Genomic DNA, 24,484 nt, shown 5'->3' on the forward strand with positions numbered 1-24,484 from the left:
CCAAGAACAGTTTGGTGATGAACAATGTCTTTTCCAGCATGATGGAGCACCTTGCCATAAGGGAAAAGTAATAACTAAAGGGTCGGGAATCAAAACATAGAAATTTTGGGTCCATGGCCAGGAAACCCCCCACACCTCAATCCCATTGAGAGCTTGTGGTCAATCCTCAAGAAGCGGGTGGACAAACAAAAACCCACAAATTCTGACAAACTCCAAGCATTGTTTAGGCAAGAATGGGCGGCAATCAGTCAGTATTTGGCCCAGAAGGTGATTGACAGCTGCCAGGGCGAATTCCAGAGGTCTTCAAATATTGACTCTTTGCATAAACTTAATGTAATTCATCAACATCATTTATTTATATAGCGCAACTAATTCGACAGCACAGTACAGAGAACTCATTCACATCAGTCCCTGCCCCATTGAAGCTTACAGTCTAATTTTCCTAACATACACAGACAGACAGAGAGAGAGACTAGGGTCAATTTTATAGCAGCCAATTAACCTATTAATATGTCTTTGGAGTGTGGGAGGAAACCAGAGCACCCGGAGGAAACCCACGTAAACACGGGGAGAATATACAAACTCCACACAGATATGGCCATGGTCGGGAATTGAACTCATGACCCCAGTGCTGTGAGGCAGAAGTGCTAACCACTAAGCCACCGTGCTGCCCCATTGTCAATAAAAGCCTTTGACATTTATGAAGTGCTTGTAATGTTACTTCAGTATAACATAGCAGCATCTGACAAAAAGTTCTAAAAACACTGACGCAGCGAACTTTGTGAAAACCAATACTTGTGTCATTCTCAGAACTTGTGGCCATGACTGTACATGCAGATAGCTGCACTCAGTGGTTAATAATACGATGAATGTTTATTTATTATTCAGTCACCCAAGTGATGAGAAAGATTCCTCCTTCTCACGGAACATTTCAGCCGCCAGTCTGGGGTCTCTGCTGGGACATCACAGCACTAATCATATTTCTCAGAACAGTGAACCCAACTTAACCGACCCCCTGATGAGCGGAGATAATTCGGAACACGAGACTAAAGTTGACATAGAACGAGAGGTGAGATTTATACCATGAAATGGGAGAGATGAGGGTGTGAAGAACCATTATAATCTGAGTATGGTAAAATGATACTCTATGTTCTCTGTGTGTTATACAGCGAGAATCTCTTCCTTCTCTACCCACAATCCAACGCTCAAAGTCGAAACATGAACTGAAGCTTCTTGAAAAAATCCCTGAAAATGCCGAGGCTAGTGTGGTGCTGGTTGGTGAGTGCGCGAGTTTGTCTGTAGGCATTTGCCTGGGACCTGTCGATATGAGCTGGTGGTATGGAACCATAAGGTGATCTTCAGACGCAACATTCGAAGCCATAGGAGACTTTGTATGTAGAAAAGTCATACAGTTTCATAACGGTTTGTCCAATAATATTGGAGCAGACAACTATAAGACAGATGATTGACAAGTGATAATAGGTCACATAAACTGAGATCAAGGACTGAGCAGGCTGATCGTGGTTGTACCAAGCCTGGGCTGTCATGATTCCTTTCTTATATGTATGGTAGATCGAAGGTCATCGCTCCCACTGTGTAGTAAAATGTCTTAAGGAGATTCCACTTTTAGGACCCCCCCCTTGTAACCTGGTTCCTCCCATACCTTATAGGAAACACTCTATTCCTACTGCACCGGAAGCCAAGGCAGCGTTACAGCCTGGGCTGTCATGATTCCTTTCTTATATGTATGGTAGATCGAAGGTCATCGCTCCCACTGTGTAGTAAAATGTCTTAAGGAGATTCCACTTTTAGGACCCCCCCCCTTGTAACCTGGTTCCTCCCATACCTTATAGGAAACACTCTATTCCTACTGCACCGGAAGCCAAGGCAGCGTTACAGCTCACATCAATGCTGGACTTGGTCATCTTCAACAGAGCTCCATCCAAAGAGTTCTATTGAAGAGTATGGTTTCTAATAACAGGCTGTGAGCTGCGGGTGACAGGGGTCTCTGCAGGGTGCATACTCCCTATTTTCCACATTTTACAATAAAAGGAGGTTGTTCAAAAGTGGACAATCCCTTTTAAGAAAAAAAATGACAGGTGAAAAAAATAAATGAGTATGTGAGGTAATAGGCTGATTAAATGATAAAAACAGAAGTGGGATCTGCAGATCCCTCGCTCCTGATCGTTAAGAGCTATCCAATGTGGATCCACAGTTTAATATAATATTGCTCGGTGCTGGAAATATCTTATGTTCAGTATTAGCCAGTGAGTAGTAGAAGCTGTGTTATTGTGCGTGGATGACGGCTACCATCTGGTTTGCTACTCAGGTTGCGTGGAGTTCCTCAGCCAGCCTACCATGGCGTTTGTGCGATTGCAGGAGGCGGTGGAGCTGGACTCTGTGCTGGAAGTTCCCATACCCGTGCGTTTCCTGTTCATCCTCCTGGGTCCCAGCACATCCAACATGGACTATCATGAAATTGGGAGGTCCATCTCCACCCTCATGTCGGACAAGGTGGGACTTCCTTTCCAATTATTGTTTGTCTGTAATGCAATGAGTTTTACGCAACTTTAATTTGTAATGTCTGTAAATAGTTTAGTTCCGTCTTCTGTTACATCCTGTCCTAAGCTCCTCACTCCTTCCTGACTCCCCGTCCAGCCCCCACTCCTTCATGACTCCCCCTCCAGCCCCCACTCCTTCATGACTCCCCCTCCAGCCCCCACTCCTTCATGACTCCCCCTCCAGCCCCCACTCCTTCATGACTCCCCCTCCAGCCCCCACTCCTTCCTGACTCCCCCTCCAGGCCCACACTCTTCCCTGACTCCCTCTCCAGTCCCTCACTCCTTCCTGACTCCCCATCCAGCCCCCACTCCTTCATGACTCCCCCTCCAGCCCCCACTCCTTCATGACTCCCCCTCCAGCCCCCACTCCTTCATGACTCCCACTCCAGCCCCCACTCCTTCATGACTCCCCCTCCAGCCCCCACTCCTTCCTGACTCCCCCTCCAGCCCCCACTCCTTCATGACTCCCCCTCCAGCCCCCACTCCTTCATGACTCCCCCTCCAGCCCCCACTCCTTCATGACTCCCCCTCCAGCCCCCACTCCTTCATGACTCCCCCTCCAGCCCCCACTCCTTCATGACTCCCCCTCCAGCCCCCACTCCTTCATGACTCCCCCTCCAGCCCCCACTCCTTCCTGACTCCCCCTCCAGGCCCACACTCTTCCCTGACTCCCTCTCCAGTCCCTCACTCCTTCCTGACTCCCCATCCAGCCCCCACTCCTTCATGACTCCCCCTCCAGCCCCCACTCCTTCATGACTCCCCCTCCAGCCCCCACTCCTTCATGACTCCCCCTCCAGCCCCCACTCCTTCATGACTCCCCCTCCAGCCCCCACTCCTTCCTGACTCCCCCTCCAGCCCCCACTCCTTCATGACTCCCCCTCCAGCCCCCACTCCTTCATGACTCCCCCTCCAGCCCACACTCCTTCCTGACTCCCCCTCCAGGCCCACACTCTTCCCTGACTCCCTCTCCAGTCCCTCACTCCTTCCTGACTCCCCATCCAGCCCCCACTCCTTCATGACTCCCCCTCCAGCCCCCACTCCTTCATGACTCCCCCTCCAGCCCCCACTCCTTCCTGACTCCCCCTCCAGGCCCTACTCCTTCATGACTCCCCCTCCAGCCCCCACTCCTTCCTGACTCCCCCTCCAGGCCCACACTCTTCCCTGACTCCCTCTCCAGTCCCTCACTCCTTCCTGACTCCCCGTCCAGCCCCCACTCCTTCCTGACTGCCCTTCCAGGCCCCCACTCCTTCCTGACTCTCCCTCCAGCCCCCACTCCTTCATGACTGCCCTTCCAGGCCCACACTCTTCCCTGACTCCCTCTCCAGTCCCTCACTCCTTCCTGACTCCTCCTTCCCCCCACTCTTTTCTGACTCGCCCTCCAGCCCCCCACACCTTCCTAACATCTTTTCCCACGCTTCGCTCCTTCCAGTCTCCCTCTCCCATCCCCACTCCTTCATGACTCCCCCTTCATACCCCCCATTCCATCCTGACTCCCTGACCAGCCCCCCACTCCTTCCTGACTCCCTGACCAGCCCCTACTCCTTCCTGACTCCACCTTCTGCCCCCTACTCCTTCCTGACCCCACTCTTTTCTTACTCTTGCTGGAGATTTGAGTCATTCAGTTCTCATGGGCAGAATAAAGCTGATCTTGTCTATCGTACACATTCATAAATATCTGACCTTCCACATTCAAAGCTTTAATTCTATCACCACTGCATATCTGTGTGTATGTAGCATAATGGAAACATGAGATATTGGTTCATATTTTGACCAAAACATTTAAGCCTGCCTCAATGGTACCTCAGTCATGAGGTCTCCAAGAATGTGTTCCGGGCACTGCATTCTAGTGGTGGATCAGCTTCAGCCTTATGGCTCCGAATGACGTTGCTGCTCCAGGGGTTTGTGAAACTGATGATACATATATTACTTTGGACTGTGTCCATATTGCATTAAGTTTCTGGCAGAACTCTGCTAGCAGTAATCAGTGTATACTGCAAAGACTTCAGCACTTTACTGCGCTGGAGAATATATGTTCAGTGATACTGTTGCCATCACTGCTGTAATCGGATTCATTGGATTGCTACACATATATTGATTTCCATAATTTTGATGCAAGATCGGACATTGGTAATATTATTATTCTCCCATTGCCTTCTACTGTAGTTATATTATAGTTGATTACAATGCATTGTGCAATTCATTCCTGCAACTTGGTGGGGGAGTCTATTGGGGTCAGCTTATCATTAATGTCATCATTTGACCCCTTCTGGCACTGATGACTTTAAGCGGTGGTAAAACATTTTATATTATTATCCCATTCGTTGTAATCCATTACTGACCGTTGCCCGTGACACAAATTAAGCAGCTCTACCCGGCTGTGGGTGTTATCAAAAGCAGCTGCAAAGGTCTGTAAGAACCGAGATAGATTTGGATTGCCTCATTCCAAGTATGTGGTAGCCCAGGGCAAAGCTTCTCCCTTAAGGAGAGCTAATAGCATTCTGACCTCCAAAGGATTCATGTAATAATTATCTGGCTTCTAATGAAAGATTAGGTGGCATTGGGCAATATAATGTGAGTAAACGTCTCCGGCATTGTGACCTTGAGGTGCGGGATCAGTAATCACTGGAGAGTAATCTGGCTGGTCTGGCGCTACCGTGGCTCCAACAACATCCAGGTGTCAATGCACCACCACAAACCAGGCCCAAATCAGCATCTCCCCAAAGATAGCTGCTCAGCTCCATCTCTTGCCAGTTTGTCAACACTAAAGATGTCTGGCAGTGATGAGTGTGAACCTTTTTTGTCACTGAAACCTTCCCTTCCATGTTTGTAAATGGTTCTGATATCTTTCCAGGCTAAAGCAGTTTCTCCGAAATTGCCAGTGAGCTGAGCTTACAAATACAATCACATAGAACATACACTAATACTACAGAGCCAAGAGAAGAACACTTCAGTCATCACTTTGGAAACCTGTTTGCTTTCATTGTCCATGTATCAGTTACTCCATGTTTTTATGTATCATCGCAAAACCCTCCATAAATGTATCCTGTCCAACAAGTAATTGTTACCCCACTATCTGCCCTGTCCTTTCCTCTGTCCCATACCACATTATTGCCATTATTAGTGTCCTGTATGTCCCCTATATGTCTACCCTTTGTCTGCATGACAATGCTCCTTACTGTCCTGTCTCTGCCCTTTGTCTGTCTAAGTGTACATTGGATTCTCTCCTTTGTCTCCTACAATTGTCTGTGTCCTCTGTACTTATATGTGAGGGACAGTAAAGAGGACTGGAGCTGTTAGGGGCCAGTAAAGGGGACTGGAGCTGTGAGGGACATTGAAGGGGACTGGAGCTGCGAGGGACGGTGTAGAGGACTGGAGCAGTGAGGGACGGTGTAGAGGACTGGAGCTGTGAGGGACATTGAAGGGGACTGGAGCTGTGAGGGACATTGAAGGGGACTGGAGCTGCGAGGGACGGTGTAGAGGACTGGAGCTGTGAGGGACGGTGTAGAGGACTGGAGCTGTGAGGGACATTGAAGGGGACTGGAGCTGTGAGGGACATTGAAGGGGACTGGAGCTGTGAGGGACATTGAAGGGGACTGGAGCTGTGAGGGACATTGAAGGGGACTGGAGCTGTGAGGGACATTGAAGGGGACTGGAGCTGTGAGGGACAGTGAAGGGGACTGGAGCTTCGAGGGACGGTGTAGAGGACTGGAGCTTTGAGGGACAGTGAAGGGGGCTGGAGCTGTGAGGGACATTGAAGGGGACTGGAGCTGCGAGGGACGGTGTAGAGGACTGGAGCTGTGAGGGACAGTGAAGAGGACTGGAGCTGTGAGGGACAGGAAAGGGGACTGGAGCTGTGAGGGACATTGAAGGGGACTGGAGCTGTGAGGGACATTGAAGGGGACTGGAGCTGTGAGGGACATTGAAGGGGACTGGAGCTGTGAGGGACATTGAAGGGGACTGGAGCTGGGAGGGACATTGAAGGGGACTGGAGCTGTGAGGGACATTGAAGGGGACTGGAGCTGTGAGGGACATTGAAGGGGACTGGAGCTGTGAGGGACATTGAAGGGGACTGGAGCTGCGAGGGACGGTGTAGAGGACTGGAGCTGTGAGGGACAGTGAAGAGGACTGGAGCTGTGAGGGACAGGAAAGGGGACTGGAGCTGTGAGGGACAGTGAAGGGGACTGGAGCTGTGAGGGACATTGAAGGGGACTGGAGCAGTGAGGGACGGTGTAGAGGACTGGAGCAATGAGGGACGGTGTAGAGGACTGGAGCAGTGAGGGACGGTGTAGAGGACTGGAGCTGTGAGGGACAGTGAAGGGGACAGGAGCTGTGAGGGACGGTGTAGAGGACTGGAGCTGTGAGGGATTGTGAAGAGGACTGGAGCTGTGAGGGACATTGAAGGGGACTGGAGCTGTGAGGGACATTGAAGGGGACTCGAGCTGTGAGGGACATTGAAGGGGACTGGAGCTGTGAGGGACATTGAAGGGGACTGGAGCTGTGAGGGACAGTGAAGGGGACTGGAGCTTCGAGGGACGGTGTAGAGGACTGGAGCTTTGAGGGACAGTGAAGGGGGCTGGAGCTGTGAGGGACATTGAAGGGGACTGGAGCTGCGAGGGACGGTGTAGAGGACTGGAGCTGTGAGGGACAGTGAAGAGGACTGGAGCTGTGAGGGACAGGAAAGGGGACTGGAGCTGTGAGGGACGGTGTAGAGGACTGGAGCAGTGAGGGACGGTGTAGAGGACTGGAGCTGTGAGGGACATTGAAGGGGACTGGAGCTGTGAGGGACATTGAAGGGGACTGGAGCTGTGAGGGACATTGAAGGGGACTGGAGCTGTGAGGGACATTGAAGAGGACTGGAGCTGTGAGGGACGGTGTAGAGGACTGGAGCTGTGAGGGACAGTGAAGGGGACTGGAGCTGTGAGGGACAGAATAATGAAAAACAAATTACTCATTTTTACTTTCTGTTATGTTTCTCTCGTATTGGTTTCCATGTAATAACCTTAAGCTGAATATCTTGTTCTCTTCTCTTTTCCTATTCTCTCTGTGTTTTCCACTCAGACCCCAGTCTCACCTTTCTATTCCTTCCGGTGTGTTTGACTCTATAGCTATAACTACTTGTCTTCCCTTTAGTGACCCTTCTCCTTTAGTACCTATGTGATCCTCCCTGTGTCTCCTCCTCAGTCATTCCACGAGGCTGCCTATCTTGCTGATGATCGCCAGGATCTCCTCTATGCCATTAATGAGTTCCTGGACTGCAGTGTGGTCCTACCTCCCTCCGAGGTGATGGGAGAGGAGCTTCTGCGCTCTGTGGCGCTGTTCCAGCAAGAAATGCTCAGAAGACGCCATGGCCAGGAGAAGAAGGTCCAAGAGGAAACCAGCATTCCACAAGATAAAGGTGATATGTCACAATCCCTGTTCTCCTCTTACCGTATTTCACCTTATTGTTCATATACCTTCTATAGAAAATAAAGAAACGTGAAAGTGGAGAATTAGAGCTCAGGGGGCAAATGTATCAATGTGCGATTTTTTTCTCATCGTTTTCAAATTGTTGCAAATCGCTCGAGATTGAAGGCGATTTTATCTTCAAAGTCGCTTTATATATTAACCTGCGATTTTGAGATTTCTAAATTCCAATCTCCGGCGATTTGTATCGATTTTAAAACACCTATTCCACCGGGGGCTTAGTCAAACCGAGTTCACTGTGAAATTTGCCAGAATAAACACGCTGCTTAGACGAGATTACTGCTGCCCAATGTTAACATAACAGGAGGCACAATAATTATGAGGGTAATCGTGATTTCTTGTTTAGAGGAGCAAAAAGTATTATTAACTTCTTTGCTGGGACCAAATTATTTTATGAAAAAATTAGTGGGCCAAATTTCATTAATGATTAAATGTAAGGGAAACATGTTTTAGTTTATTATATTATTATAGCTATTTCATTACCAGTGGGGCAATATAATTTTTTTCTGATATGGCAACACTTAATCTTTCCAGATGTGGACACCATTTAAAGTACATACTTGTGGTACTACAAGTGTCAGCATGCACTCCCATGATGTGTTTGCTAATCTCACCTATCCAAAGCAGCTTGTTAATTATTTCGATTTTTACAGTGATCTCGGGTGAGTTTGCAAAATTGCAGCTTCATACATATGGGGACTTGTATTCTTACAATGGGCAAAAGTAGGGAGGTCGATATGTAACGTGTCCATTTTGGTTACATCACTTTACTGGTGATTTTACTATCAACTTGCACTTTCCTACATCGGGGGGTTCAAAGTCGTCCAAGAAAATCATTGAAAAAGGCAAATGACAGCTTGATACATTGAAGCCTGTGAGTTAGAGGTGGTTCTACACTAACACATCACTCTCATCAATTATTAAACCCATTGTCAAATGCTCCTTCTGGGCCTGAGTCATTAAGGAATGTATCTGTGTTTTTTTTGAGTGTATCCTCTGCAAAATCAGTCTGCGCCTGTGCAGAGCTGGCTGGTTTAGGAGTACAAAATCACTTATTACAGCCTAGAATTAAGGGGATGGAACAGGGTGGGGAATGGGTGGATTCACGTAGACAATGTACAGTTAGATAGTTCCTGTTCAGGCATGTTCACGTCAGCTTCAGCGCTGGATTTCTGCCGCTTCTCCTGCTCCAGCTAGTGGTCTAGTCTAAGTGCTTGCGCCAGTTCTGGCGGCATTACATCTGAGGGTCCCGCCAGCACTAGACAGTGTTAAAATAAATTTAAAAACAGCATGGCCCGCCTCCCTCGCTCCCAAACAGATTAACCCTAGTGCTGCCCGTCTAGGCTGGGGGGAGGGGGGTGGATCGTGGGGAACCCGCAGAGTGTTCTCCCACATGATTTCCTTACTTAACTTACAACTCACTGTATGGTAACTGGGCTTGTTAGTAAATCAGGGCCTCATATGCCAGGGTCTGTGCTCAGTGCTGAGATAAATGGTTTTCCACCAACATGTGAACCTGGCAGTAGTAGAAATCAGAAGTACATTTTAAACAAGTTGAACTCATCCCCCCCTCCCCCAATTCTATAATCCTACATTTGACTCCCATTACTCTCTAATCTCTCTTCTCTCTCTGACTTATCATCACCTCATTCCCTTCTATTATCTCTTCAATCTCTGATCACTCCTCATCTTCTGTCTCCTCTTATATGTTTTGACTCTCCCTTGTCTCTGTCGTCTCCCTTTTTCCACCTGTAGCTCTTCTTACAAAGATAGCCGTGTCGGGAGATGGTGGAGACGATCCCCTGCGGAGGACTGGCAAACCATTTGGGGGTCTTGTGCGAGATATCCAGAGACGTTATCCAAAATACGTCAGTGATTTCCGCGACGCTCTGGATGCGCAGTGCATGGCTGCTGTCATTTTCATCTATTTTGCAGCACTATCACCGGCGATTACTTTTGGGGGCCTGCTGGGTGAGTAACCGTTCATCATTGTGTACCTCGCACTAATACACATGTTTATATTGGTTTGCGTGTGGGATGATAACAGTGGTATGTTAGTTGGTTTCATCAGAAACGTATCACTCCTGTTCTTAACTTCAAATTCACATTCCTGTCTCTCAGTCTCAGACATTTCTCAGTCCTTAGTCTGTAATAGTCCATGTCAGTCATCTATGTCCTCACATTTCTCTCCAATGGTTTCTAAACCTCCTCCTGGTACATCTCTCCATCCCTCCTTAGGTGAGAAGACAGGTGGTCTGATTGGCGTGTCAGAACTTATCATTGGAACCTGTTTACAAGGGATAATATTTTGCCTCTTGGGGGCACAGCCACTACTAATTGTTGGATTTTCAGGACCATTACTGGTGTTTGAAGAAGCATTTTATTCGGTAAGGTTTGTATAAAAGGTTTGATGGGAAGGTATGAATATATAATGAGGGTCTAGAGACCTTTGATGGAGTAATGGAGATGTACAAAGGTGAGACCAATTTATACACAGAATACAAACCTCTTGAGAGGTGTGATGGAGCCTGGGAATATGAGATTTGGTGGAAACAAGGAATATATTATGGGATGGCTGGGGGTGATAAATATATAAATTAATTAGGGATAGGAGAAGAAAACTAGAAGTACACTGGGAGACTTTTTACTGTATCTGAAGATGAACTTGCATCATAAGAAATCTCACAATTCACTTTTCTTCTTCAGTTTTGCTCACATAATGGTCTAGAGTACTTGGTTGGGCGTGTGTGGATCGGTGTATGGCTCATTGTGATTGTTGTGGCCACAGTTGCCTGTGAGGGCAGTTTCCTGGTTCGGTTTGTCTCACGCTTCACACAGGAAATCTTCTCAATCCTCATTTCCCTCATCTTTATCTACGAGACGTTTTTCAAGCTCTTTAAGGTAAGATCTTGTGTGTCTCTCTGAGGTTTTTTGGCTCTCCTTTAAATGCTCTGTGCCAGCCCAGTACCCACATGTTCATTTTGTCTCACCTCATAGCTGAGCTGTGAGCCATGTCCTCCACCTGTCATCCCCTCTGTGAGCCCTGCCCTTCACCTCTCACCCAACCTGTGAGCTCTGCCCTTCACCTCTCATCCAACCTGTGAGCTCTGCCCTTCACCTCTCACCCAACCTGTGAGCTCGGCCCTTCTCCCAACACCCAACCTGTGAGCTCTGCCCTTCACCTTTCACCCGACTTGTGAGCCCTGCCCTTCTCCCAACACCCGACCTGTGGGCCCTGCCCTTCACCTCTTACCCGACCTGTGAGCCTTGCCCTTCACCTCCCACCTGACCTATGAGCCCTGCCCTTCACCTCTTACCTGACCTGTGAGCCCTGCCCTTCTCCTCTCATCCGACCTGTGAACCTTGCCCTTCACCTCTCACCCGACCTGTGAGCCCTGCCCTTCACCTCTCACCTGACCTGAGCTTTCTTTTTCATCACTCAAGTGATCCATGAGTCCTCTCCTCCACCGCTAACCTTACCTGTGAAATCCTATACTTCATCTCTCAGGTGGTGTTTTAGCTGTGTTCACCTCTCTGTGAGCCCAGTCCTCCACATCTCACTTCTTGTGAGAGCCCCTCATTAATCTCTCTTCTGTATGTGTTATGTCTTTATTACTTTCCCTTATTTCCAGGTCTTTCAGGAGCACCCTCTCACTAATTGCAGCTCCAAGAACCTGACAGACTTTGAGCCCATGAATGAGACTCTTGGTCCACAACAAAATAGTTCAGAGTCAACGGTGTCTACAAAAATCACAGGGCAACCAAACACTGCTCTCCTGTCACTAGTACTGATGGCTGGAACTTTCTTCATAGCTTTCTTCCTGCGCAAGCTGAAGAACAGCAGCTTCTTTCCTGGAAGGGTGAGTGAGCGCTCACTACAATGAACTGTACTTATCACACTCATAAACTATACAGTGTCTGTGCTAGATAGTATATACTAAGCAATATGTTACTATTAATTCCTGATAATATTATGAACTTGCCCAAATACAGTGACTCATATGCAGAGAGTACATTTATGTGTTTATTAAAAATGTTCCTGAAAAATTGTATGCAAGCTGTGATGTCCTTGTCTACAGAGCCTTTCTCCTTCCACATCTGTATCTTCTCCAGGTTCTTCCTCCTTCCAAATCTGTATCCTCTCCACGTCCTTCCTCCTTCCACATCTGTATCCTCTCCAGGTCCTTCCACATCTGTATCCTCCCCAGGTCCTTCCACATCTGTATCCTCTCCAGGTCCTTCCTCCTTCCACATCTGTATCCTCTCCAGGTCCTTCCTCCTTTCACATCTGTATCCTCTCCAGGTCCTTCCTCCTTTCACATCTGTATCCTTTCCAGGTCCTTCCACATCTGTATCCTCTCCAGGTCCTTCCACATCTTTATCCTCTCCAGGTCCTTCCACATCTGTATCCTCTCCAGGTCCTTCCATATCTTTATCCTCTCCAGGTCCTTCCTCCTTCCACATCTGTATCCTCTCCAGGTCCTTCCACATCTGTATCCTCTCCAGGTCCTTCCACATCTGTATCCTCTCCAGGTCCTTCCTCCTTCCACATCTGTATCCTCTCCACGTCCTTCCTCCTTCCACATCTGTATCCTCTCCAGGTCCTTCCACATCTGTATCCTCTCCAGGTCCTTCCATATCTTTATCCTCTCCAGGTCCTTCCTCCTTCCAAATCTGTATCCTCTCCAGGTCCTTCCGCCTCCGTCCTGCTCAGGTTCTTCTCTATATCACCCTGTCTCTTACTGCTCTTTTATTGTTGTCCTGTTCAGGGTCTTCTTCTGTAACTACGACTCTTGCTCTCCATCTCTCACTTTTCTTTATTGATTTAATTGGGTGTTTCAGGTACGACGCGTCATAGGAGATTTTGGAGTTCCTATTGCTATACTTATCATGGTGCTTATGGACTTCAGTATTACCGACACTTACACTCAGGTGAGTGTCACCATCCAGAAAACATAATCATTAAACCCATAGACAGCCGCTGGTGACCCCCTCTTCTTGTGTCTGCAGAAACTGAGTGTCCCGAGCGGGTTCAAAGTGACCTCACCAGATAAGCGGGGCTGGGTGATGAACCCCCTGGGAAATGTCCAGCCGTTCCCCATCTGGATGATGTTTGCAAGTGTTCTTCCAGCTATACTGGTCTATATCCTGATCTTTATGGAGACCCAGATTACCACGTGAGTAAAACTAGTTGTCCTCAATATCCTGGTCTTCAGATAATCTCCTAGCGATACTCCATATTTGTGATAACCAGTGCTATTTCCCGACAGGTTAATTATTAGTAAGAAGGAGCGGATGTTGGTGAAAGGGTCAGGATTCCACCTGGACTTACTGCTGATTGTGGCAATGGGTGGAATATGTGCCCTCTTTGGGTTACCATGGATGGCCGCTACCACGGTACGCTCTGTCACTCACGCCAACGCTCTGACCGTTATGAGTAAGGCGGTGGCTCCTGGTGATAAACCGAAAATCCAGGAGGTAAAAGAGCAGAGAGTCACTGGGCTGCTGGTGGCCCTTCTAGTAGGTAAGTAACTGCCTATCTTCATTATCTACTTTTATCCTGTATAGACAGCTGCACAGTACCACTGCTCTGGTTCTTTATGTTGGATGGAATTCTCAATATCTGTTCTTATGTGTGGACAACTGTGGCATAGAACACGCCAAAGCACTGTCCAGGCCTGTAGTACACAGTACAACTCTATCCTTATATGCTACATAAACTTCTCAGTATTGGTGTTTACTCTGTATATATAGACAAATGCACAGTACCACTTCTCTTGTCCATATCCTGGGCATATTGCCAGTATCTGCTGTTCTGTATATAATGATCAGGGATACAAGTGTAACTACTGGTCGGTAATGTGATGTATTCCCTTGGGGGGATGTTGAATGGTGGTAAGATATATAAGCTGCAGGGTGTTAGTCAGGGTGTAAGTGACGTGATTTGCTAACATACAGAGATTTAGTATCACACTGCTAGGAAATGCATATTGCATCTTCGATCTCGGTAGCGACCAATTCACTGACATTTAAGTGTAATCTAGAGAGGAGTTTGATGACGGCTGTCTGCAGAGTAACAAGGACCAGCCCATTACCTGTAGCACCATGAACTCTACCTGTCCACCTGCAAGAGGAGAATTATCCAAATAATATTACTACTAATTCTTCCCCTATATCCCATTCCATATATTACAGGGGACAGTCTAAATCCAGTTTCCTCTACATTATAGATCTGTAATACGCTGATATACCCGTTATACACCACTTACATTGGATGTATTATTTCCAGCACTGCCCACCCACTGCACAGTGTAGGGACTCTGTTCGACTGTCACCACCCAGGGTGTAGGGACTCTGCCTGACTGTCACCACCCAGGGTGTAGGGACTCTGCCTGACGGTCACCACCCAGGGTGTAGGGACTCTGCCTGACTGTCACCACCCAGGGTGTAGGGACTCTGCCTGACTGTCACCACCCAGGGTGTAGGGACTCTGCCTGACGGTCACCACCCAGGGTGTAGGGACTCTGCCTGACGGTCACCACCCAGGGTGTAGGGACTCTGCCTGACGGTCACCACCCAGGGTGTAGGGACTCTGCCTGACGGTCACCACCCAGGGTGTAGGGACTCTGCCTGACTGTCACCACCCAGGGTGTCGGGACTCTGCCTGACTGTCACCACCCAGGGTGTCGGGACTCTGCCTGACTGTCACCACCCAGGGTGTCGGGACTCTGCCTGACTGTCACCACCCAGGGTGTCGGGACTCTGCCTGACTGTCACCACCCAGGGTGTCGGGACTCTGCCTGACTGTCACCACCCAGGGTGTCGGGACTCTGCCTGACTGTCACCACCCAGGGTGTCGGGACTCTGCCTGACGGTCACCACCCAGGGTGTAGGGACTCTGCCTGACTGTCACCACCCAGGGTGTAGGGACTCTGCCTGACTGTCACCACCCAGGGTGTAGGGACTCTGCCTGACTGTCACCACCCAGGGTGTAGGGACTCTGCCTGACTGTCACCACCCAGGGTGTAGGGACTCTGCCTGACTGTCACCACCCAGGGTGTAGGGACTCTGCCTGACGGTCACCACCCAGGGTGTAGGGACTCTGCCTGACTGTCACCACCCAGGGTGTAGGGACTCTGCCTGACGGTCACCACCCAGGGTGTAGGGACTCTGCCTGACGGTCACCACCCAGGGTGTAGGGACTCTGCCTGACTGTCACCACCCAGGGTGTAGGGACTCTGCCTGACTGTCACCACCCAGGGTGTAGGGACTCTGCCTGACGGTCACCACCCAGGGTGTAGGGACTCTGCCTGACTGTCACCACCCAGGGTGTAGGGACTCTGTTTGACTGTCACCACCCAGGGTGTAGGGACTCTGCCTGACGGTCACCACCCAGGGTGTAGGGACTCTGCCTGACGGTCACCACCCAGGGTGTAGGGACTCTGTTTGACTGTCACCACCCAGGGTGTAGGGACTCTGCCTGACCGTCACCACCCAGGGTGTAGGGACTCTGCCTGACGGTCACCACCCAGGGTGTAGGGACTCTGCCTGACGGTCACCACCCAGGGTGTAGGGACTCTGCCTGACGGTCACCACCCAGGGTGTAGGGACTCTGCCTGACGGTCACCACCCAGGGTGTAGGGACTCTGCCTGACGGTCACCACCCAGGGTGTAGGGACTCTGCCTGACGGTCACCACCCAGGGTGTAGGGACTCTGCCTGACGGTCACCACCCAGGGTGTAGGGACTCTGCCTGACTGTCACCACCCAGGGTGTCGGGACTCTGCCTGACTGTCACCACCCAGGGTGTAGGGACTCTGCCTGACGGTCACCACCCAGGGTGTAGGGACTCTGTTTGACCGTCACCACCCAGGGTGTAGGGACTCTGCCTGACCGTCACCACCCAGGGTGTCGGGACTCTGCCTGACGGTCACCACCCAGGGTGTCGGGACTCTGCCCGACTGTCACCACCCAGGGTGTAGGGACTCTGTTCGACTGTCACCACCCAGGGTGTCGGGACTCTGCCTGACTGTCACCACCCAGGGTGTAGGGACTCTGTTTGACTGTCACCACCCAGGGTGTAGGGACTCTGCCTGACTGTCACCACCCAGGGTGTAGGGACTCTGTTTGACTGTCACCACCCAGGGTGTAGGGACTCTGCCTGACGGTCACCACCCAGGGTGTAGGGACTCTGCCTGACGGTCACCACCCAGGGTGTAGGGTGTAGGGACTGTTCCTTTGGAATAAGTTTGGAGGTTTGGTTTCTCTCTTTCAACCATTTCTCCCTCCACAGGTCTCTCTATTGTGATTGGGGACGTCCTTCGTAAGATCCCACTGGCCGTGCTGTTTGGGATATTCCTGTACATGGGGATTACCTCACTCAATGGCATCCAGTTCTATGAGCGAGTTAAACTCTTACTAAAGCCCCCGAAACATCACCCGGATGTCATCTATGCGAAGAAGGTTCGTTGTGTCGTGGTGGGCGGGACACTTGTACATTATAAGTGGGAGCAGGAGATCCGTACTGTGTTAACCCTGTGTAAGCTGTGTGGTACAGCACTCAATAAGAACATAATTATAGTGTTTTATCAGGCTGGTAACTTGGGGGGTCGGTCCTTACACAGGCACCCCAAAATACTGCCTTTTGTGCCTGTGATTAACTGTAATGTACCCAGAGCAGCAGCTACAGTAATTACACACGGCAGCGTCCATGTCATTTCTGGCAAATAAGCGCAATACAGCCGCATGTATGTGACTGGCATGATCCAATAGAAACCTAGTAGTCAGATGAACACACTGGACTGTTGTCCAATAAGATTCAGCCACTTCTGTCACATGGGCGAAGGATCTTACAGACTTGTCTCCTCTCTCCGTATTCTCACATGTGGAGGTGGAAGTATCAGATGAAGGACAGTCCCAGCCCTATAACAGGTCAGAGCATCGGGGAACATCAGTGCTCTCCCCAGGAAAGTTTGCCAGCCGGGTGGCATTAATAAGCAGCCGGATGGAGGCAGTTGTAACATTTTGCAATGATAATGAAAAATGTTGTAGGTTATTGCTCACACCTGCCAGGACTGGTCAGACGGGTGGTCAGTGAACACTGCTGGCTGTAGTGCTCACATAGTGTCTGTTATAATAGGAGAAACAATGGTTTATTCTACTATAATAGGGCTCTGCTGGGCTCCAAGAGCCGGGTGGAGCACTGAGGAAACAGTTGCTGGGAGAACACTGAACATGTTTAGTGATATTACCCAGTATGTGTCCTGGGAATTATACGCTGACAGTGACTGTAGATTATAAGTGATAATATATATGAGGTTCCTCCCATCAGGTCCGCACGCTCCGGATGCATCTATTCACAGCGTTCCAGCTGGTGTGTCTGGCGGTTCTCTGGGTCGTCATGTCCACGACTGCGTCACTGGCTTTCCCCTTCATCCTCATTCTGACCGTTCCACTGCGGCTCTTCCTACTGCAGAGGATCTTCACTGAGCGCGAGCTGAAATGCGTGAGTCCCGCCTCCTTATTCATGATCTCCGTCCTTCCCACTGTCATTCCTATCAGCAGCCACACCCTTTTATTTAGCTCCACCCCTGGAAATGCCTCCAATCAGCAGACACCTCCAATGTTCTTTTTCATACTATTCTGATAGTGAGAACAGATTATATATGATATGTTTATATTTACACAGAATTCTGCCTACTCGATATATACAATACTGGGTCACAGGTAACAGGTGAGATAGGATATCACTCCCATACAATATGTCACTATGTAACTATATACAGAACAATACAGGATCACAGGTAACAGGTAAGATAGGATATCACTCCCATACAATATGTCACTATATAATTATATACAGAACAATACAGGATCACAGGTAACAGGTAAGATAGGATATCACTCCCATACAATATGTCACTATATAACTATATACAGAACAGTTCTTTAATAATTTCCTTTTCTGAAAACAGCAAAGTAACATAAGCTTTCTATGGTAGAATTCATCTGTTTATCAATATATGAACTTCCTTGTACATTCTTACTCTAATTGTAGCAAGTTCATATATTAATAAACAAATTAATTCTACCATGGGGAATGTATAGATTATTGTCCACCCAGAGTCCTCAGTGCTGCAATCACCTCTACGGGAAACCACCGTACTGAAGATGTGGTATCTCTTCAACTAATGTTCCTCTCTCCACAGTTGGATGCTGATGATGTGCAGCCGATATTTAATGAGCAGGAGGGTGTAGACGAGTATAATGAAATGCCCATGCCAGTATAATTCCACGTTTTCCCTGTGCCTTGGACTATGGATAACTGTGACATTCCTGCTGCGAATCCTCATTACAACATATAAAAACTGGAACCAGAAGTTTCACCTGCAAGCAATCATGTGTAGAAGCAGCTGTACATGTGTGTGCTCCTCGGGGGTGTAGTTTGATACGGGAGAATATAGTTCTTTGGGGGTGGAGCTCACTAGGATGTACAAGCAACTTGTAGGTATGAAGAACTTACGGTGTTTGCAGCTGAAAACAAACATTGAGCAAGCGACACCTCCCAGAGACGTCCCTCCGAGGTGATACTGTGACCTGGGAGGAAAATGGACAGAATTTATGGGAGAACGAATTGTGCCAATTCCTCAGAATAAAAGGTTGGGCCTCTGGCTTCTTATGGAGATGAAGTCAGGGAACCATAATTACATTTATTGGAGGAGGCGATTTTACCTCTGTTGGTTACTTCAGGTGTGCTAACAGCCTCCATAATAAGAGCACAGTGCTCTTCTGGGTGTAATAATGAAGTGTATCACCACGTGCAGATTATATTTACAGGTGATATTTAAAGTTATTTTTGTCTTAAAGATGTACATGTCCAAATTATTTGTAATAGTATTAATATAAACTCGTTATGATTATACAGTGCAGCATGGTGGTGACACAAAAAGGTTGAGGTATGAGTCAGATACAATATTATGACATCATGCAATAAAACAATAGATCGTATTCCGTAAAAATGTGCATAGATAGATTTGCTGGAAAACACTGGGAAAACTTTACAGCACAATAGCTGCCCTCTGTAGGTCCTATCTGCAGTGTTAGGAGGGTCAGTTTCCTCATTTTCCAAAACCTGTAGATCCTACATACAGTACCAGCAGGGTCAGACTCCTCACACCTTCCTCAAACCGTCTGTAGATCCTACATACAGTACCAGCAGGGTCAAACTCCTCACACCTTCCACAAACCTTCTGTAGATCCTACATACAGTACCAGCAGGGTCAAACTCCTCACACCTTCCACAAACCTTCTGTAGATCCTACACACAGTACCAGCAGGGTCAGACTCCTCACACCTTCCTCAAACCTTCTGTAGATCCTACATACAGTACCAGCAGGGTCAGACTCCTCACACCTTCCTCAAACCGTCTGTAGATCATCCTACATACAGTACCAGCAGGGTCAGACTCCTCACACCTTCCTCAAACCGTCTGTAGATCATCCTACATACAGTACCAGCAGAGTCAGACTCCTCACACCTTCCACAAACCTTCTGTAGATCATCCTACATACAGTACCAGCAGGGTCAAACTCCTCACACCTTCCACAAACCTGTAGATCCTACATACAGTACGAGCAGGGTCAAACTCCTCACACCTTCCACAAACCGTCTGTAGATCCTACATACAGTACCAGCAGGGTCAAACTCCTCACACCTTCCACAAACCTTCTGTAGATCCTACATACAGTACCAGCAGAGTCAGACTCCTCACACCTTCCTCAAACCGTCTGTAGATCCTACATACAGTACCAGCAGGGTCAGACTCCTCACACCTTCCTCAAACCGTCTGTAGATCCTACATACAGTACCAGCAGGGTCAGACTCCTCACACCTTCCTCAAACCGTCTGTAGATCCTACATACAGTACCAGCAGGGTCAGACTCCTCACACCTTCCTCAAACCGTCTGTAGATCATCCTACATACAGTACCAGCAGAGTCAGACTCCTCACACCTTCCACAAACCTTCTGTAGATCATCCTACATACAGTACCAGCAGGGTCAAACTCCTCACACCTTCCACAAACCTTCTGTAAATCCTACATACAGTACGAGCAGGGTCAAACTCCTCACACCTTCCACAAACCTGTAAATCCTACATACAGTACCAGCAGGGTCAGACTCCTCACACCTTCCACAAACCTTCTGTAGATCCTACATACAGTACCAGCAGGGTCAAACTCCTCACACCTTCCACAAACCTTCTGTAGATCCTACATACAGTACCAGCAGGGTCAAACTCCTCACACCTTCCACAAACCTGTAGATCCTACATACAGTACAAGCAGGGTCAAACTCCTCACACCTTCCACAAACCTTCTGTAGATCCTACATACAGTACCAGCAGGGTCAAACTCCTCACACCTTCCACAAACCTTCTGTAGATCCTACATACAGTACCAGCAGGGTCAAACTCCTCACACCTTCCACAAACCTGTAGATCCTACATACAGTACAAGCAGGGTCAAACTCCTCACACCTTCCACAAACCTTCTGTAGATCCTACATACAGTACCAGCAGGGTCAGACTCCTCACACCTTCCTCAAACCGTCTGTAGAGCCTACATACAGTACCAGCAGGGTCAGACTCCTCACACCTTCCACAAACCTTCTGTAGATCATCCTACATACAGTACCAGCAGGGTCAAAGTCCTCACACCTTCCACAAACCTTCTGTAGATCCTACATACAGTACCAGCAGGGTCAAACTCCTCACACCTTCCACAAACCTTCTGTAGATCCTACATACAGTACCAGCAGGTTCAAACTCCTCACACCTTCCACAAACCTTCTGTAGATCCTACATACAGTACTAGCAGGGTCAAACTCCTCACACTTTCCACAAACCTGTAGATCCTACACACAGTACCAGCAGGGTCAGACTCCTCACACCTTCCACAAACCTGTAGATCCTACATACAGTACCAGCAGGGTCAAACTCCTCACACCTTCCACAAACCTTCTGTAGATCATCCTACATACAGTACCAGCAGGGTCAGACTCCTCACACCTTCCACAAACCTTCTGTAGATCATCCTACATACAGTACCAGCAGGGTCAAACTCCTCACACCTTCCACAAACCTTCTGTAGATCCTACACACAGTACCAGCAGGGTCAGACTCCTCACACCTTCCACAAACCTTCTGTAGATCCTACATACAGTACCAGCAGGGTCAAACTCCTCATACCTTCCACAAACCGTCTGTAGATCCTACATACAGTACCAGCAGGGTCAAACTCCGCACACCTTCCACAAACCTGTAGATCCTACATACAGTACCAGCAGGGTCAGACTCCTCACACCTTCCACAAACCTTCTGTAGATCCTACATACAGTACCAGCAGGGTCAAACTCCTCACACCTTCCACAAACCTTCTGTAGATCCTACATACAGTACCAGCAGGGTCAAAGTCCTCACACCTTCCACAAACCTGTAGATCCTACATACAGTACAAGCAGGGTCAAACTCCTCACACCTTCCACAAACCTGTAAATCCTACATACAGTACCAGGAGGGTCAAACTCCTCACACCTTCCACAAACCTTCTGTAGATCATCCTACATACAGTACCAGCAGGGTCAGACTCCTCACACCTTCCACAAACCTGTAGATCCTACATACAGTACCAGCAGGGTCAGACTCCTCACACCTTCCACAAACCTTCTGTAGATCCTACATACAGTACCAGCAGGGTCAAACTCCTCACACCTTCCACAAACCGTCTGTAGATCCTACATACAGTACCAGCAGGGTCAGACTCCTCACACCTTCCACAAACCTTCTGTAGATCCTACATACAGTACCAGCAGGGTCAGACTCCTCACACCTTCCACAAACCTGTAGATCCTACATAAAGTACCAGCAGGGTCAGACTCCTCACACCTTCCACAAACCTGTAGATCCTACATAAAGTACCAGCAGGGTCAGACTCCTCACACCTTCCACAAACCTGTAGATCCTACATACAGTACCAGCAGGGTCAAACTCCTCACACCTTCCACAAACCTTCTGTAGATCCTACATACAGTACCAGCAGGGTCAAACTCCTCACACCTTCCACAAACCTTCTGTAGATCCTACATACAGTACCAGCAGGTTCAAACTCCTCACACCTTCCACAAACCTTCTGTAGATCCTACATACAGTACTAGCAGGGTCAAACTCCTCACACCTTCCACAAACCTTCTGTAGATCCTACATACAGTACCAGCAGGGTCAGACTCCTCACACCTTCCACAAACCTTCTGTAGATCCTACATACAGTACCAGTAGAGTCAAACTCCTCACACTTTCTACAAACCTGTAGATCCTACATACAGTACCAGCAGGGTCAGACTCCTCACACCTTCCACAAACCTTCTGTAGATCCTACACACAGTACCAGCAGGGTCAAACTCCTCACACCTTCCACAAACCTGTAGATCCTACATACATTACCAGCAGGGTCAAACTCCTCACACCTTCCACAAACCTTCTGTAGATCATCCTACATACAGTACCAGCAGGGTCAGACTCCTCACACCTTCCACAAACCTGTAGATCCTACATACAGTACCAGCAGGGTCAGACTCCTCACACCTTCCACAAACCTTCTGTAGATCCTACATACAGTACCAGCAGGGTCAAACTCCTCACACCTTCCACAAACCGTCTGTAGATCCTACATACAGTACCAGCAGGGTCAGACTCCTCACACCTTCCACAAACCTTCTGTAGATCCTACATACAGTACCAGTAGAGTCAAACTCCTCACACTTTCTACAAACCTGTAGATCCTACATACAGTACCAGCAGGGTCAGACTCCTCACACCTTCCACAAACCTTCTGTAGATCCTACATACAGTACCAGCAGGGTCAGACTCCTCACACCTTCCACAAACCTTCTGTAGATCCTACACACAGTACCAGCAGGGTCAAACTCCTCACACCTTCCACTAAACCTTCTGTAGATCATCCTACATACAGTACCAGCAGGGTCAGACTCCTCACACCTTCCACAAACCTTCTGTAGATCCTACATACAGTACCAGCAGGGTCAGACTCCTCACACCTTCCACAAACCTTCTGTAGATCCTACATACAGTACCAGCAGGGTCAGACTCCTCACACCTTCCACAAACCTTCTGTAGATCCTACACACAGTACCAGCAGGGTCAAACTCCTCACACCTTCCACTAAACCTTCTGTAGATCATCCTACATACAGTACCAGCAGGGTCAGACTCCTCACACCTTCCACAAACCTTCTGTAGATCCTACATACAGTACCAGCAGGGTCAAACTCCTCATATCTCACATTCATCTTACGTCCTTTATCGCATTTAGTCATTTTACAAGCAGAAGCTGATATCTTCACATTTCCAACAAGCTTCCTTCTCAGTCATTATACCAACATAAATACTATTTCTTATATCTCCCACATACTCCCTGCAGGTTTTACATTCATTATACCAGAAATATTTACCCCTTCACACTTTCCATAATCCTCCTGTGTGTCTAAGACTGGGTATACAATATAGGTTTTTTTACCTGTTTATCGGGCCAATCACACGATAAACGACGGTTCAGCCCGATATCACATTAGTGTGTACGCTCCAACGATGAAGATTATCGTTACATAGCACATTGTATCGTTTCATTTGATTTTATAAACAGGCTAAAAATCTCGTTCAACGATGGAACGGTGTTGTTCCAATCCTGCAGTGTGTAAGCACTCAGAACCGGCAGTGTCCATAGATCTCTATGGAGTGTACAGGGTCACAATCGTTTCATCCGATGGTTATGACAGATGAAGATCTGAAGGTAAATCTTGTAAAACATGTTTAGTGTGTACACAGGAATCGGCTGCTGATCGGGACTTTCAGTCAGTGGTAAAATCATTAAAAGTTGTTGGGAGAACCTTTCTGTAGTATGTATCCAGCATTACAATACTTATACCAGAAAGATCCCTTCACACCTTCCATAATCCTCCTGTAGGTCTTACATTCATTGTACCAGCAGGAACCTCATGTACATTATACCAGTCGTAGCTGAACCCTCATATCTCCCACAAACCTGGAGTAGATCTTCCATTCATCATACAAGCAGCACCTGATCCCTACACATCTGAAGCCTGTAGATCTTATATATTATACCAGTAGGAACTGATCCTTCATATATTTCACAAACCTCCTGTAGATCATATATTCATTATAAAAGCAGGAGCTGACTCCTTCACATCAACCAGAAACCTTCAGTAGATCGTACGTACATTAAGCCACAAACCTCAATCTTACAGACCTGTAGGAGCCCAAAACATGTCAAACAAACCTTCTACATACACAATGCCAGCAGGATCCTATTAATAACGTCTCCTACAAACCTCACACTGCTGTATAATGAGCACTGCAATGGGGATTAC

The 24,484-nt window shown here is 48.2% G+C and overlaps 1 protein-coding gene across 3 annotated transcripts in view; it reads left to right on the forward strand.

Moving 5' to 3' along the window:
* Positions 1 to 19,030, forward strand: part of SLC4A2 (solute carrier family 4 member 2) — a 96,036-nt gene extending 77,006 nt beyond the window's left edge. For all 3 annotated transcript variants that reach the window (XM_075214312.1, XM_075214311.1, XM_075214313.1), the window contains 14 exons: positions 889 to 1,069; positions 1,170 to 1,278; positions 2,330 to 2,514; positions 7,743 to 7,956; positions 9,780 to 9,995; positions 10,263 to 10,411; positions 10,731 to 10,925; positions 11,657 to 11,884; positions 12,867 to 12,956; positions 13,035 to 13,201; positions 13,295 to 13,548; positions 16,317 to 16,486; positions 17,355 to 17,528; positions 18,232 to 19,030. In XM_075214312.1, the coding sequence (XP_075070413.1) occupies positions 889 to 1,069; positions 1,170 to 1,278; positions 2,330 to 2,514; positions 7,743 to 7,956; positions 9,780 to 9,995; positions 10,263 to 10,411; positions 10,731 to 10,925; positions 11,657 to 11,884; positions 12,867 to 12,956; positions 13,035 to 13,201; positions 13,295 to 13,548; positions 16,317 to 16,486; positions 17,355 to 17,528; positions 18,232 to 18,312 (2,413 nt within the window). In that variant the 3' untranslated portion in view covers positions 18,313 to 19,030. The remainder of the gene's footprint in view (positions 1 to 888; positions 1,070 to 1,169; positions 1,279 to 2,329; positions 2,515 to 7,742; positions 7,957 to 9,779; positions 9,996 to 10,262; positions 10,412 to 10,730; positions 10,926 to 11,656; positions 11,885 to 12,866; positions 12,957 to 13,034; positions 13,202 to 13,294; positions 13,549 to 16,316; positions 16,487 to 17,354; positions 17,529 to 18,231) is intronic.
* Positions 19,031 to 24,484: the final 5,454 nt, after the last annotated feature.

This window comes from Mixophyes fleayi, chromosome 5 (genome assembly GCF_038048845.1).
Source record: "Mixophyes fleayi isolate aMixFle1 chromosome 5, aMixFle1.hap1, whole genome shotgun sequence".
In the NCBI taxonomy this organism is placed as follows: Eukaryota; Metazoa; Chordata; class Amphibia; order Anura; family Limnodynastidae; genus Mixophyes; species Mixophyes fleayi.